Source organism: Anas platyrhynchos, chromosome 18 (assembly GCF_047663525.1).
Source record: "Anas platyrhynchos isolate ZD024472 breed Pekin duck chromosome 18, IASCAAS_PekinDuck_T2T, whole genome shotgun sequence".
Taxonomy (NCBI): Eukaryota; Metazoa; Chordata; class Aves; order Anseriformes; family Anatidae; genus Anas; species Anas platyrhynchos.
Genome location: NC_092604.1, coordinates 3,042,982 through 3,058,009, shown reverse-complemented (window position 1 = coordinate 3,058,009; position 15,028 = coordinate 3,042,982). Strand labels below are relative to the sequence as shown.

Here is a 15,028-nt window from a genome sequence, read left to right as displayed (position 1 = left end):
GAGGCCACGGCTGCCGATGTTATCTGTGCAATGTCTTCAGCCGTCATGCGTGTGGCCAGAGACAGGTTTGCTTGCTGCCTCTGAGGAGCTGTGCAAGCATAAAAGCTTGGAGGTCCCCATGGAGCACAACGTCCTCACAGGTGTGCTGCATGGCTGCCAGGTTGTGCTTGGAAAGAGGCCAGCTCTGAAGATGAAGGTCATGTTCCTGCTCTTGGAGCTGATGCTTCTGTCAGTGCTGCAGGCCCAGGCAAAAATCCCTCAGAAGGAATATTTTGATGCAGAGAAGGTAATGACATTGGAGGGAATTTTCTCATGGTGGAAGATGGGGAAGCTGCCTTGCTTGGATACAGCCTTCGTAAGGGAGCAGAGATCAGACAAAGCCCACCTGCACATTTCTGTGAGGACCCCAGCTCCTGCTGGGAGTCAGAGTCCCTCAGGCTTTCTGGCATTTACAATCATAACATCTGGGTGCTTAAGCACCCTCATGGGGCAGTCAGATGGCTAGTGAGTATTACTGAGTACCTGGGTTTGTCCTAGTGGATTTTGCATCTGGTTAGCTCTTTATGGCAGACCACTGCTCTGCATTGCAGAAGAAATGCTTTTCTACCCCATCAGCAGCCTAAGCTGAGGAGGCTTTAGGGGCTTCCTGCTCTATCCCTGAACCTCCCATTGTTTTTTGTATTAATGAGTGTAGAGCTATTCTCTCTAGCTTGCTGGGAAGTGGCATACCATTGCCATAGCTTCCCACTCCAGCTGGATTGAGGACTTCAAGAGAAATGCGAAGATGGCTGTGAGCACTGTAAAACCACAACAGAATGGTGAAATAATCATAACAACTTTAATTTCTGGGTAAGCTGCACTGCAAAATCTCATTTGCTATGGCTTTCACCATGGGCTCCTTTCCTTTTTGCTCTGAAAAAGCCTCTCAGTTAGCTCTTGAGTTCTTCAAAAAACATAGGAAGAACTGCATAGGTCCCCTGGGGGAGGTCATTGCTTCCTGACGTGGTAACACGTGTGCTGTTTGCGTGCATGGAGCAGAGTTTCCAAGAGCTGGCCTCCATCCTCCAACCTTGAACAGTGATTAACTAAAAGTAGAAAAATACAGTGGACATGGAAACATCTGCCATGTGGCTGGAGACTACAGAAGTGAGACTAGAGGGGCTACTGTGTTATGTGCCCACGCAGGAGATGTCCAACATCTGCTCCTGCTGCTGACTCAGACTTAAAGTACAGCCTAGTCTTGCAAAAATGGAGCAAGGAACTGTGCAAGTAAACCCTCTGGCCTGGTGGGGGAGATTTGCTCCTTCTAGCTGCAGGTGGAGCCAAAGAATCAGTGTATCCATGGGTGTTTGTAAAGCACCTCTAAGTGAACAGTGAGAGCAAAGATTTAGGATTATTGTCTTTGCTCCACTACCAGGCTGTGTAGGGGATTGGAGAAGTGTCACTAAATCAAAGAAAATTTAAACATTTTTCTATTTAATCTATCTTTACCAGTGCAAGATTGTCTTCACTTGTCATTCTGTGTGCCTAAAAAGAGAGGCCAAATTCAACCAAGCTTCTTCCCAGTGGAGAAGAATGATGTGGCTTCACATGCTTTAAAATTAATTTCTTCTTTTCTTTAGCACTAACTAGAGGGTGCCACACAGCCCACATTACCTCTTCAGTCAGCCCCAAAAAAATCAGATTGATGAGCCTCTTCCTCCTAGAAAGGAGTCCAGTCTTGGTTGGATGATGAGGGATGAAAATCATAACATTTTCTTGACAGCTTCTGCCCAGCCACCCCTGACATTGTTAGGTGTGCCTTGTCTCTGAGTGGAATTGTCTCAGCTCAAGCCCCAGCTGCATCTTCCTGCCTCTCCCTGCAGCTACTTGGGCTAGAGCAACCAAATGACCTCTTGAGCCACTTTTTGAGGAGACCAAAGGAAATGTGGTGGAGCTGCTCCAGCTAAAGGGGCACTGGGAAAGCCGAGGGGGTTGCATGCCATAAGCCAGAGTCTGATGGTCTTTGCTTGCTCCCCAGCCCTGAAGGATGTGAGCAGAGGATAATGGTCCTAAAAAAAAATGATCAACCTAGTCAACACACAAACTCCTGTAAGTACCAGGGGAGCACAAGGGCAGAGTTGGGAGATCTGTTCCTGACCCAGCAGCAGGGTTTAAGTCATCCCCAGGACAGGAACCCTCTGTGGCACTGACATCAAGTTGGGCTATTGCCCCGCATGCAGGCAATAATATGTACCACCGCAGAGCAGACCAGCAGGAGCTAGGGATTCCCTGTCACAAAGCATAGGATGATGCTGGCATAGACCCCGTAGCCAAGGGAGGTCCCTTAATGGAGATGCTGTGATGCCTTCCCCTCTCCCCAGGCAAGCCCAGCCCTCACTGTGGGCTGGTGCCACTCAGCAGACCCCCAGCACACCTCTGCCACGCAGCCTGGCCCTGATCCCATGCCCAGCTCACCTGTCACCACCAAGCCACGGAGCTGCTGTGGCCTGGCGGTGGTTCTGGGAGATGCCCCGATCCCAGAGTGATGGGAAAGGGCCCTGGGCTGTCTGCACCAGGCCTCCTGGGTGACCTGTGAACACCTCCATCTCCCCTGTCCCAGAGCCCAGCCCCGCACACCTCCAGCTCGCCAGCATTCTCCACTGATCATGCTAGGGTTGGGATTTAAGGGTCCTTTTTCTGTACCATACAATGGAGCCACATTACCAGGTGTCCCAGAAGAGATTAATCTGGGGAGAGGTTGTTCAGGAGCATCCTCAGAGAGGGCCCTAACCTCCTTCCAGCAAGAGATTGGGTGTAGTGCTGGGGGGCCCCAGACTCTCTCATGGTGCAATGTAGTACCACAAGGGCCCACTGGAGGGGTGAGAGCTTGCAGAGATTGGATGTTGAAAGTACTCTTTGTTCTCAGGACTAAATAAATGACTTTCTTCAGGCTTTTCTGGGTTTAGGAGCTCTGATGATGGTCTTGAGGAAAGAAGTGGCACTTCTCACAACCACGGTAAGAACTGTTGACTCTTGGTGGATGCAGCCCTGGCTGGTCCTGGGGCCACGGGAACACCCTGAGATGGAGACAGCCCAGCTGAGAGCTGGACACCACCACGTCCCACGGCCAGAGAGTGGAACAGGCAGTACTGGGGATGAGGCTGGTGTGATGGGGATCCCATGCTGTGCCAGCAAGCAGGTGCAGGGAGCCTCCCTGGAGGCAGAAAGGGGAGCACGGCAGCAGCTCAGCAAAGCCTGTGGCAGCCGGAGCCATGCAGGCTGGGAGTGGTGCTAGCTTCAGGAACAGAATACGGCAGGGAGTGTATAAGGGGTGTACAAGTGTGCTGGAGAGGGTTACAGCAGAGGGTAGGGGGTGCAGAGGAGGGGTACAGGTGTATAGGGCGGAGAAGCTTGGGTGTGGGAGGCAGAGGGGGTGCAAGATGGGGCTGAGGCAGGCAAGATGTGTGAGAAGCTGCACACAGCCTTGCATGGCAACTTCTGGAACCCTGGCAGCCCTGGGCATGGGGACGCTCAGCCTGTGCCCAATGGGAGGCAATGCCCAGAGCTCACCCCTCCCTATCCCACACCTAATGCGTCCCTCCATGGCTCACAGTCCTCTCACATCTCCCTGCCTCCTGCAAGGGGGCATGGAGCTCTCTCCTTGCCAGCTCTGTATCCCTCTGCTTTCTCCTGCAGAGGAAGATGTCCCCAGCTGCAGGCTGCTAGATACGGACTACAGCAACCACATCCTCCTCCTCAGTGACCGCGAGTACCAGGGGCGGATCATCTCAGTGCTGTTTCTCTACAGTAAGTCTTGGAGAAAGCAAGAGCTGGGGAGGCAAGGGGTGTATGGGGCAGACCCTTCAGTAAGTGGGATGGGAACTGCAGGAAAGTTTTCACCTGGTCACTCTGGGGATGTCTGGACTGTCTGCTCTGGCACGAACACGGCACCCAGATGTGCCTCTCTATGCCTGGAAGGAGGAGGGTTTGGACAGTTTTGGCCAGGCTGCAGCCACCACTCTGTCCCCTGCAGGTAGGGATGCTGAAGCGAAACCCCACATGTTAAAGAAATTCAGAGACACCATGAGCCAGATGGGGCTTTCTGAGGAGCAGATGATTGTACTGCCCAAGACCGGTAAGAGCAAGAGGCAGACCTGACCCCACATTCTCCCTGCCCAGTGGGGTCCTGTGCACTCGGCTCTTGCACACAGCAGCATTGAAGTGGGGGTGTGGGATGGGGGAAGGTGGCACCTCCCCACAGCTGTTTCACTGCAGACCACTGATAACTATGGCTCACGCAGTGCAGAATGGGTCAAGAAGGGTGGTGGTGCCCTGGAATGCTCCATGCACTGAGCTGGGGCAGGTGCAGCCCTTGCAGGCAGTACACAGGGTGTGAGGCAGAAACAATGCGATAAACTGGGGTCTGCAGGAGTTTTAGCTTGTGCATCCCTCCGTACATCTGCTGAGCAGCTCTCCTGTGTGCCACGTTACTCCTCAGTTTTCTCTGTGGGAAAGGAGGTGGGCCTCATTCCTTGTTTTCTTTCCAGAATAGTGCACCCTGCCATCAGAGTAGGTGACTTAGAGCTTCAACCATTCCATCCTGTTGCTGGGTGAGCCCCAGTGTCCTCCTGCCCACCCACCCTGAGCTGGGAGCACAGCCTGTCCCAGCACAACTATGCACAATCAGCTCAAAACTGACCCCAGCCCAAAAGCTCCTGGGGAAAGACTTAGCACCATATAAAAGCTGGAAAATACAATTTTCTTTATTTTTTTCTTTTTTTTTTTTTTTAAGCTTTTAGCCAAGTAAATTGTAAGATCTGAAATTCAGCAATAGCAACAGATGTGGCCTCAATCTGAGTTTTGAGAAGCTGGGAACCAGCAGCTGCTTTCAATGGGACAAGCCCTTGGAGCTGGGGCCGCCTCGCTGCTGGGAGTCTGCCTCTCGCAAACAGCAAGCACTGCTCCACGGACTGGGAACAGAACCAGGGCATCACAGGGCAGTTCCAGTCCGGGCAGGAACAGACCTTTGGGGGTCTGCAGTCCAAGCACTTGCCACAACAGGGCCAGCCATGGGGTCAGCCCAGGTTCAGGCTTTCACCGCACAGGGTCTTGCAACCCCCTGAGGTTGGGTTCAGCCTCAGCAGCTCATTCTTCTCCCCCAAGAGAGCATCACTCTCAGGCCCCTCCCGGGGCGGGGGGGGAAGGGGGCGAGGGGCTGAGGAGGGCTCTCAGTCTGCAGGAGAGCAGTTGTGCTACCATCCCTGCTTGGCCCCCACAAACCACTCTCCTGAAGTGCTATGCCTGCAGAGCAGCCTGTGCATCCCCCTGTTTGGGGCTGCCCTGGCCCCAGCACTCCCATGCTTGGCTGGGCACTTGCTGGGTTTACTTGTGGACAAAGCCATTGCCTGATCTCAGCCGTTTGGCAGTGGTGACTTTTCCATGTCCTGGCCCCTGTTTTTGCAGCCACACTGCAGACTCATGGCCCAGATCAGCTTTGTAACTGCAGCCCTGGTCCCTGTGCTCCTCACACCACCAGTAGCCAGCACCTCATCCCCTCCCATCCCATGACCTCAGTGGCTCCCGGTTAGTTGGTGACTCCATCCCCTGCTCTCTAACCCCACCGGAGAAGTGCTGCCTCCTGCGGTCCCTGCTGTACCAGTCTGGGGGTGCTCCCAGAGCTGCCCTGAAGACCCCATCTCAGACCTCTTCAGATCAGACCCAAAACACCCTGCTGCAGGGAAAGGGAACAAGGTTGAGATAATAGCAAATGAACTGGTGGAGCCTCCGGTGGGTGCAAGAGCATCTGTCATTACGGGTAGCTGTCACTCACCAGATGTTTCTTGGCCTGCAACTCCTCAGGCTTAGTCCTACATAGTGCTAAATGCTTGAAATATAGAAATTAGGAGACTCCAATTAACCAAGTCACATAAGCAGGAAGCAGGGCCTCTTCCTTCCTTCATGCAAAGAGAGGGGAAAACAGCAGTAGTCAGGGAGTTCTGGAGTCCTGTGTAGGAGTAAGGTGCTGGGAGGACATGGCAGGGCCAGGTCAGTTTTGGAGCACAGGGACCTGCCCATTTCTGTGGGCAAGGGGATCCCAACTGGACCCTGCTGTGGAGATGGCACTGTCACGCACCTGGGGAACGCCAGTCCTGGCATGCAGCCAGGGGCACTGGCTCTGGCAATGCATGGAACAGGGCAGGGGAGGCACCTGGGGGGGAGCTGGCAGGGTCTTCACCTGAGTCTGAGCTTGGCCTCTCTGTCCCTTGGTGACAGGGACAATGCAGGGCAGAAGCAGGGACTTGGCTCCCTCTGAGCCCTTCTGTGCTGTGCAGGTGACAGGGCACTGGCACAGGCTGCCCAGGGAGGTCGTGGGATGTCTGAAATGGATTGGACATGGTCCTGGGCACCTTGCTCTGGGAGGCCCTTCTGGGGCACAGATTGGACCAGAGGATCCCGGAGGTGCCTTCCAGCCTCAGCCATGCTGTGATTCTGTCATCCCCATGCACGGGATCTCACAACCCCTTGCCCCCTTTCATGTGGTTTCTGAGGGGCCAGGGCAGGAACTTAATCCCGACACCCGCTGCTTTTGCCTCAGCTCTGCTCCCGGGTTCGGCTCCCGGCACCCTGCGAGCACGGCATCTCCGCCCCACACGCCTTCTCCTTCCGCGTGCGGACCGCATTTCTGACAAGCTGTGATGGAACCGAGGGGCCCGACCCCGCCAGGCCGCCCCACGCCCCGCAGAGCGCCCGGCCGAGCCGCGCCGCTCCGAGCCCCGCGGCCGCCGTCCGCTGAGCGGCGCGGCCCGGCCGAGCCCGGCGGCGGGCGGTACGGAGCCAGCACCGCCCCGCGGGGGGGGGCACCGCCCCGCCCCGCCCCGCCGAGCCCGGCGCCACCGCCCGCAGCCCCGCGCCCGCGCCCGCGCCGCTGGAGGATGGTGGCGGCCCGCCGCGGAGCGCTGCTGCTGCTGCTGCTGCTGCTCGCCGCCCTCGGGGCCTGCCGCCCCCGCGCCGCCCGCGCCGGTGAGTGCGCGCCGCGGCCTGGCTGCGGGTCCGCCAACGCGTCCGTGTCCGCGTCGCCTCGGGGCTCCGCGCTGCGTGTGCCCAGGGGTCCCCGGGCCGTTCTGGCCGGGCCTGCTCCTGCCCCCTCCCCGGGGACCCGGCCGCCGGCTTCGTCCCCCTTTCCCCGGGGGCCGGGCACCCGCGGAGGAGCGGTGCCCCCCCCCGCCGGGGCGGGCCCTGGGACGGGGCAGGGGCTGTGCCCCCCCCCCCCGAGGGGCAGCGGGCGGTGCGAAGCCGGGGCGGGGAGCCAGCAGCCCGCAGGTGCCGCCGGGCCTCTCGCGGTCCTGGGGTGGACGAGCTCTGAAACCCACTGGGCCGGGGTCGAGACGCCTCGTGAGGCCGGTGTCTGCTTCCCAGGGTGCCACGCACCTGGGCTCCGCCGTGCCTGGCTTGGAAACCTCGGTGGCCTGAAGCCATGGGTGCACAGCTGAGAGATGTGCACTCCCCCCGGGGTGTGCTGGGCTGCAGAAGGGATGCCTTGGGAGCGGTGGAGCTGGCAAAGCAGCTCTGCTTGAGTCAGGGGTTCCCAGCGTCCTCCTGCAGGGTTCCCATGTTAGGTGCAGAGCGATGGACCGTGCCTTCCCGAGGTGTGAGAATGAGATGGAAAATGTCCCTTGGTCTCCTCCGTGGTGTCCTGCAGGCTCTTGTTTCTCCCGCTGTTGCGCTGAAGCACAGCCAGCCCAAGGACAGGGTGAATTCAGCCACTTGTTCCCCACTACCTCTGCTCCCTCACTCTTGGCTGAGCTGCTGCAGGCACTGGGCAAGCCCAGGTGTGGGGATGGGGCTCAGCAAGGGGGAGCACAGCACATCGCATTCCCCACTGGGTTTTTGGGTACCTCCGGCAAGGCCCTGACAACTGGTACCTTTGGTGCAGGCTGTGCCCTGAGGCCAGAGGTGCCCGCAGGTATAGGGACTGTTCCCAGACTGGCAACAGAAACTGAACTGTGTGGGGCCAAGCAGAGCATGAGGGAGCTGGGAAGACACTGTGCTGTTGCTGTGGTGGAGTGTCTTTATTGAAAAAAGAAACAAACAAACAAAGCTGCTCTAATGACTGAGCCATCTTACCGAGCCATCATGGGGATGCGTCAGTCCAGGCACAGAGAAGTCGCCTGCCTGCCCTCTGCTACACCAACAGCGCAGGAGCTTGCTGTTTACTTCACCTGGCAGAAGAACCACTCTCCTCAAGAAGCACCACCACTCTGCAGGGCTGACATACTGACAGCAGGCATTTATGATTTTCTACAGGGGAAGAGAAAATGCATAGCTTTCATTTCCCTCACAGCAGCTCTGCATTTGGCCTGCTTTCTATTTTCTTAAGGGGGCTTTGCTTTGTTTTGGAGTTTCATTTGGCACGTCTCCCTGAACAACATGCATCTTCGTGGGGTTTGATGTGTGCAGGTCCAGCCCTTGGCACGTACCTTGTCCCTCGCTCTGTGCCCACTGCTGGGCTGTGCAGGGCTGCCATGGGCAGGACCCCAAGCCGGCGGTGTCCCTGTCCCTGTGTGTGGGACAGAGTGTTTCTCTTGGCAGGTGCTTTCTGCCTCGCTGGTTGCAGAAAGCACTCGGGTGCTTGGAGCCAGGCTTTGCCTCCTTGCTCCCAGCATTGTTCATGGGCAGGCACTGTTCTTGCTGGCAACGGGGTGGATGCTGGCAGGAGTGCAGCATGGGCTGGTGCCGGCATGACCCCACTGGGCTCCCACCGGCCCTCTGGGTGGTGCAATTTTTGAAAATCTCCCAGTGGTTCAAAACATTCAGACCTTTCTGTGCTGGGGTGGCTAAGCAGGCCCTCCGTGTGGTTGCTGCATGCGTGGCATTTCCACACATGGAGGCCAGGGCTGGGTGCAGCCCCGTATCACCCTGCAGGGTTATCACAGTTAGCAGAGCCACCTGGGGACCATGATGCATGCTGCAGAAGGAGGAATGAGGTCTGGGTGGCTCTGCAGATGCTCTGGTCAGACACCAGTGATCTGGCATAATCTGCTGGCTCTGAATTTAAGACCATTACAAAGCCATGGTGGTTCATCTGAGACTACTGTGGGCTTCAAGGCAGCAGCTTCACCCTCCTGAGGTATCCTCCAAGGAACATTTCCTGGGGCAGGCCAGGCGTGCTGGCAGAGCCATGCAGGTGGGGGACCTCTCGAGGGGGCTGCTCTGGTGTCACCTGTGCAGTTTCCCCTCCCATCCCTGCCCCGTCAGAGGGCAGCTTCCCTGAGATGAGGTGAGTGCAGGCTGAGAGGGGTTGTCAGCTGGGCTGTTGTACTCTCTCAGCACAAGTGGGTGTAATTTGGGGGGCACTACTCAAGCTCTTATTTTCTGCTCAGGCCTGAGCTGAGTGCATTGTGCTCAGGCTGGGCAGGTGTGCCAGTGGTGCCCTGTGTTAGCTCTGGGCTGTGGCTGCCTGCCCTTGCCAGTGCTGCAGGGAGGGTGTGCGCCTTGGCCAGATGCAGGTGCCTGCCATGAGGTTTCTCCACAGCAGTGCAGCAGCTTTGCAGCATGGTGTCCTCAGACTCAGCCTGAGTCTCTGCTGGTTTTTGGCTTTCCCCCAAGCAAAGGCTAGGGATAGTTTCTTTGCACTGTTTCCAATAATGTCATTTTACAGCCTGGAAATGCTGACAGCAGCATCCCACTGCCAGGATGCCAGCTTTGCATGGCACCCAGCAACCGGGAGGTCAGGATGTGGGCACGCAGCAAGAGCTCTGGGTTAGTTTCTTCTGGAGCAGCCTTGGAGAGTGTCTCTACTCTGCCCTGTCCTGTCCCCTCTGCTGGTCCTGTCCCCTGCTTGCTGTGGGGGAGGTTACAGCTGATTGGTGTCCAGCTGGGGACTCTGTGGGCACTGCTGCCTTCTTCCTCAAGTGCAGCTGGGAAGGGGAAGCGTTGGGTGTTTCTTTCCGTTATTAAATTTCCCCTCTTGGGAGGATTGGGTAAAGCTCTGCTTGCTCTGGAAATGTCTGTGAGGTGGGGATGGCAGGGCCCAGCAACATCTCCTGCTCCATGCCGTGTGGGTGGTGCCAGACCCTGTCAAGGAGAGAGCCAGGGGAAGGTCCAGGACCGTCACACCCGTGTCCCCCGGCTCTGCAGCTTCAAGATTGCTGCTTCAGGCACAGGCTGACATCTCCCCAGATTTTTCTGCCTCCTGCACTGTGACCAAAAGGCTCCTGCAGTAGATGGCGTCTCACAGGACACAGATGGCATGTGGCGCAGTTACATCCTTGTCGTGCTGAGGGCCTGTTCTGAGATGAGGCAGCAGCTGGCTTTGGAGGTGGTACAGCCAGTACTCTTTTGTTTTGCTTTTTTTTTTTTTCTGTGTCTCTTTATCCAGTGTGCACAGCTTCTAGCAGAAATGCTTGTGCTGCCTCACCTAGTTTTCTGGCTCCATTTCCTGGAGCGTTAGTAAGATTAAGACTTCTCACCCCTTCTTGAGAAATTTGTTTGCCAGAATTGATCTATTAATACTATAAACAAAAAGATTTTCCAGATCAGATGGCAGGAGAGAACCTCTTTTCAATAAGACCAAAAAAAAAAAAGCCCTGCTGCTTCAGCCAGCAGCTTGCATAGGAGTTGCCCAAAGACGCTGTTAAGCAAAGCATGAGTGGTCGTTTCGGGTCCAAGTGACCCATTTGGCCCAACATTCCTGGGAGGATGGGTGTGACTTGCAAGCTCCTTGTTCCCTTTCCTCCTGGTGCCACCTCTGTGGGGATGGAGGTGAGAGCACAAACATGCTTACTGATAGCAGCTTCCCAGCTCTGTGGTGGTGCAGGGAGCTCTCAAGGTCTCGTGCTGCACAAAACAAGGCAGGAGTTATCTGCCTGGCTCTTTGCCCTGTGAAGCCTTCATGGCTCACCATACGGTAGGCTTGTCAGTTGCTCAGTTTTTAATTTGTCTGCTTTGCAATTACCCTGGTGGGGAGGGAGCTGCCGTGGGGTCAGGGCAGAGAAGGCTGCTGGCCTAGGGGACTGTCCTCCTTGTGCCTGTGGAGAAGTGCCAAGGAGCTGGGCACTTGCAGGCTTCCCCAAGGGCTGTGGGATCAGCTGATCCTGAACAATGAAACTGGGAGCATGCAGAAGGTGGGCTGTAGCCTGTGCCCAGTTCTGCACCCATCACTGTCTCCTCACTCCTTGCAAGTGACGGTTCTGTCTTGGAGAGCTTCTCAAGAGCTTGCACAGTGGGTGAGCAAGGCATGGTCTCTGAGTCCCCACATCCTGCAGGTCCCTGCATTGCTGTGTCTGGCAGCTGGGTTCATTTGCAGAGAGCAGGGGCTTTCAGGTTTCCCTGCTTTTTCTTGAGATGCAGAGAAGTTCATCTGAGTCATCTTGGTCATGGAGGTCAATTATCCCACTTGGCGGTGAGGAGCTCTATGCCTGTACTGTGGATGGCACTTCAACTGAAAACCTGGTATGACTGGGGACTGCTGACCATCCCTGCGGTGTGCAGCCACCCCATTGTGGTTAACCCCCCCTAGGCTGAGCATTGAGACATCTTCTGGCACACAATGGTGCAGCCCAGTAGTTCATGTGTGTCTTCATGTGTCCCTGGGAGCTGGGATGCTCAGTTTGCTCCTACTGTGAGAAATGACTCCTCCTGGGTTGCCCAGGTGTGGTAGCAAAGGGGGAGCAGGAACTGAGGTGCTCAGGCACCCTAAGGGTTCTGTGGATTGATGCCTGCTCTGGGGAGCATTGTTGGACAAGGGTCTGCAGGCATGGGGAGGGGGAATGGGTGGGAAGACGCCCCTGATCTCCTTGATGCCCCCACTCACCGCAATTCCTGATGCAGCCAGCTCCCTTCACTGCCAAGGCAGAGGTTTGAGAGGGCTTTATGGGAGAGATGCCGTGACTCTCCTGCTCCCTTTTTGGCTTCCACGCAGCGCAGGCAAATACCACCCTTGTGAGACCTGGTCTCCTGCCACGAAAAAGGAGGCAAAACGCTTCAGAGACCACATGTCTCTTTGGAGGCAGGAAGGAGCATGAGGACAAACTGCGCTGGGGTTGTCCTGTGAGCACCACACACTGGTGCTCACCCTGGTCCCGGTCCCTGCTCCAGAAGTTGCTTTGTCATCTCCTGTTGCTGTAGCTGAGGGGACCCTCATAGTGTGTCTTCCTGGACATGATGTTTGCACCCTGCCTCAGCCAGGGCAGGGTCTTGCATCCACCACATCCCAAGGTATGGGGAGGCGCTGGCTGGGGCCATGCAGGGAGATGCTTCTTAAATGTGCAACTTCACCAAGTGCTGTCCCAAAGGGCCAGTCAGGGCCCCACGGGTGCTGCTCCCAGCCAGTCTGCAGGGCAGTGGGACCTTGGCACCGGGGACTCACAGCCCTGCACACTCCTCAGCATTCTGCCAGGGCACCCTGGGGCTGGGCTGGGCAGGGCAAAGCCCCAGGCATTGGGGCAGAAGCACTGGGTGCCTTCAGCTCCCTGCTCTGGACCTGGGTTTAGCTTTTGGAGTCTGTGGGCAGCCTTGATGGCTTGGTTTCAGTGTGCTGCTCTTTGGGAGCAAGACCCTGGCGTAATCCCATGGCTGCTCTGCTGGAGGAGGCTGCTGGTGCTGCTGAGGCCCCTGCTGAGCTGATTCCCCCTCTCCACGAGTCTCTTCAGCACAAACACAAAGATGAGTTTGAGACATTTGCCTGAAACTGCCTTTCTAGGCCATCAGAGTATTAAGGGACATAATCGGCTTATGTCTGCTCCATGCTTATGGCATGGCAGGGGCACTGGGGACAGGAGGGGGCACAGGGTGGGATGGGTGATGGGGACAGGAAGGGCAGCCCTTCCCCAGGCGTGAGGCTCTTGGTCCCTGACCACAGGAGCTGCCATCAGTCCTCTGCTGAGCATTAATTACAGGAGTATGCACGTGGTCCCTGATACCTGACCAGTTCAGGTGCTCCTCAGGGTCACTGCTGCCTGGACCCACTTGCACCAGGGCATGGCCCCGGCACTGGTGCCACCAACGGGGCATTTGTCTCTCGTGTCCTTGCTCTCTGAGGGCACTGCTCCCTACCTGCCTGGCCTCAGGACCACATCGCCTCTCTCAGCAATGCCTGAGCCCAGTGTGGTTTTATCTACAACAGCTATTGCAAGGGTAATAAGAGCACTGAACAGAGGCAGCAAGCCTATAATTAGCCATTTCATGAACTAAGGATAATTGCAATTAGAGAAGAAACTGGCCGTTAAGTGCTGGGAGCGTTCATAGTGGCCATTTCTGGGAGGGACAGCTGGGCTCACACTGCAGAGGGCAGCTCAGTGCCTGGCCCAGGCAGCGCTGCGTGCTCCGGGCACCCTGACAGGAGTGGTGCGGGGCTAGAGCCGGGCACACCCTGGTCACCAGGCCATTGTTTATTCGGGCCCATGTCAGGGAAGAAGCTCCAGGAGCTACTTTGCACACATGTGGGGCCTTTCTCGCTTCTGCAAAAGCAGAGCCTGGGGCCTTTGGAGATTCTGGGACAATGGATGTCAAAAGGCTTTGACAGTCCCTGATCAAATGTTTTGTTTCCTGTCTGAGGACTGCACGTGGGCTACTGGAGTGTGTTGTGTTGTGTCCTGTTCCCACATGGGCATTTTCCATTTCCTTCCATTGTCTGCTTTGAATTCGAGGAAGAAAATGCAGCCAAGAGCAGGTAATATTTAATGTCCTGCCCCTTCCCATCAGTGAAGCACTGCGATCCCAGTTGCTCCATTTTGTTTCCAGCACAATGTAAGGCAGCAGCTGCCTGCTAGTGTGCCCAGCAGAGCGTTTCTGAGGCCTCTCCAATACAGACAGGGCAGGCAAAGCCCTCGCTCAAGCAGCAGGAGGGAAGTTTGCTTTCTGCAGGCTGAGCCCTGCCAGCCCAGGCAGGTGACACACGGGTGACGTGCCAACAGGGAGCTTTTCTGGCAGCCAGCCCAGCCCATCACGGTGCTCCTGACGTGCTCCTAAGCCTTGGTTTCCCTCCTGGGGGATGGAGGTGAACAAAGGCCAAAATGTAGGGAAGGTGGCACTGGCCCTGTATGCAGGCAGCACCGTGGGTGCTGACTGGACCTGGCTGAGGCTGGGGCATTTCTGTAGTCTGGGGCTGCTGGGGAGTGCTGCTCAGGGCTGACAGCTCTGGTGTGCCGTGGGGCAGTGGGAGGAGAAGCTCTGGTTTGAGCAGCTCATCATCTTGTGTCTGCCAGGGATTATTTCCGAGCTGCCTGCTAAGCCATCAGAGAGAAAGGCCCCGGTAGTCTGCCAGTAATGTGACCCGGCGTGGGGCTGGCTGCCGGCAGCGCTAATTCTTGGCTTCCTGGCTGGAAATTAGGAGGTTTGCTTGAGCTGTCTGCCTCTCCTGGGGGATAAAAAAACAAAGGAAATCTCCATGTGGTTCCTCTGCTGCTCTGACACTGTCTGCAGCACCCTGGAGTCCCAGGGTGCTGTGTTCCACAGGCAGACCCCGGACACGGCTGTGCCTCCTGCAGGGCCTGGGGCCAGGTCCAGCTCCTGCCCAGGTTGCAGGAAGCCCCCCTGTGTCCCCAGCCCCACAGGGCTAGCTCTCCTGCAGCTCTGTCACTACCTCACCGCGGGCTGAGTCAGAGTGGGTGCAGTCTGTGTGACAGCTGAACGAGGGCAGGACAGGGTGACACGGGCCTTTCCGTTTGCCTTTCACCGTGCATGTCCAGTCGAGCGCTGGCATGGGTGGGCTCCCTGCCCAGGGCCCCATAAGGGTTGGTTTTGCTGCTACAGTACTATAGGGCTTGTGCCACCTGTCCCCTGGGACCTGTTGATAACTGGTCATGTCACTGGTCCCATTTCTGCAGGGCTTCAGGGTCTGTAGGGAATGCTGAGGCCAGTGCCAGCATGTGGGTCAGACAGTGCGGGCAGGATGGACAGACCACCCCACACGCAGTGAAGCTGCCTGTGCTGCTGCCTCCAAGCTGCCAGAGGGCGTTTTATCAGCAAAATCGTGCCTGATGCATCTTTACTAAAGGCTTCCAAATGTCTCCTGGAGGTGTGGGATGCAAGCAAGATGTGGGAGGGA

General features: G+C 56.8%; 2 protein-coding genes across 3 annotated transcripts in view; both read left to right on the top strand.

Moving 5' to 3' along the window:
- Window positions 1-1,807: 1,807 nt before the first annotated feature.
- On the top strand, window positions 1,808-4,223 carry LOC101790852 (lipocalin-15). Its single transcript, XM_072025183.1, has 4 exons — window positions 1,808-2,091; window positions 2,933-2,998; window positions 3,679-3,789; window positions 4,016-4,223. Exons 1-4 carry the CDS (start codon window positions 2,046-2,048, stop codon window positions 4,138-4,140), a joined length of 348 nt encoding a protein of 115 aa, XP_071881284.1. The 5' UTR covers window positions 1,808-2,045; the 3' UTR covers window positions 4,141-4,223.
- Window positions 4,224-6,841: 2,618 nt separating this feature from the next.
- Window positions 6,842-15,028, top strand: part of NPDC1 (neural proliferation, differentiation and control 1) — a 29,861-nt gene continuing 21,674 nt past the window's right edge. Inside the window, exon 1 of one of the 2 annotated variants that reach the window (XM_027470874.3) lies at window positions 6,842-7,002. In XM_027470874.3, the coding sequence (XP_027326675.2) occupies window positions 6,915-7,002 (88 nt within the window). In that variant the 5' untranslated portion in view covers window positions 6,842-6,914. The remainder of the gene's footprint in view (window positions 7,003-15,028) is intronic. The other variant, XM_027470875.3, reaches the window with a different exon arrangement.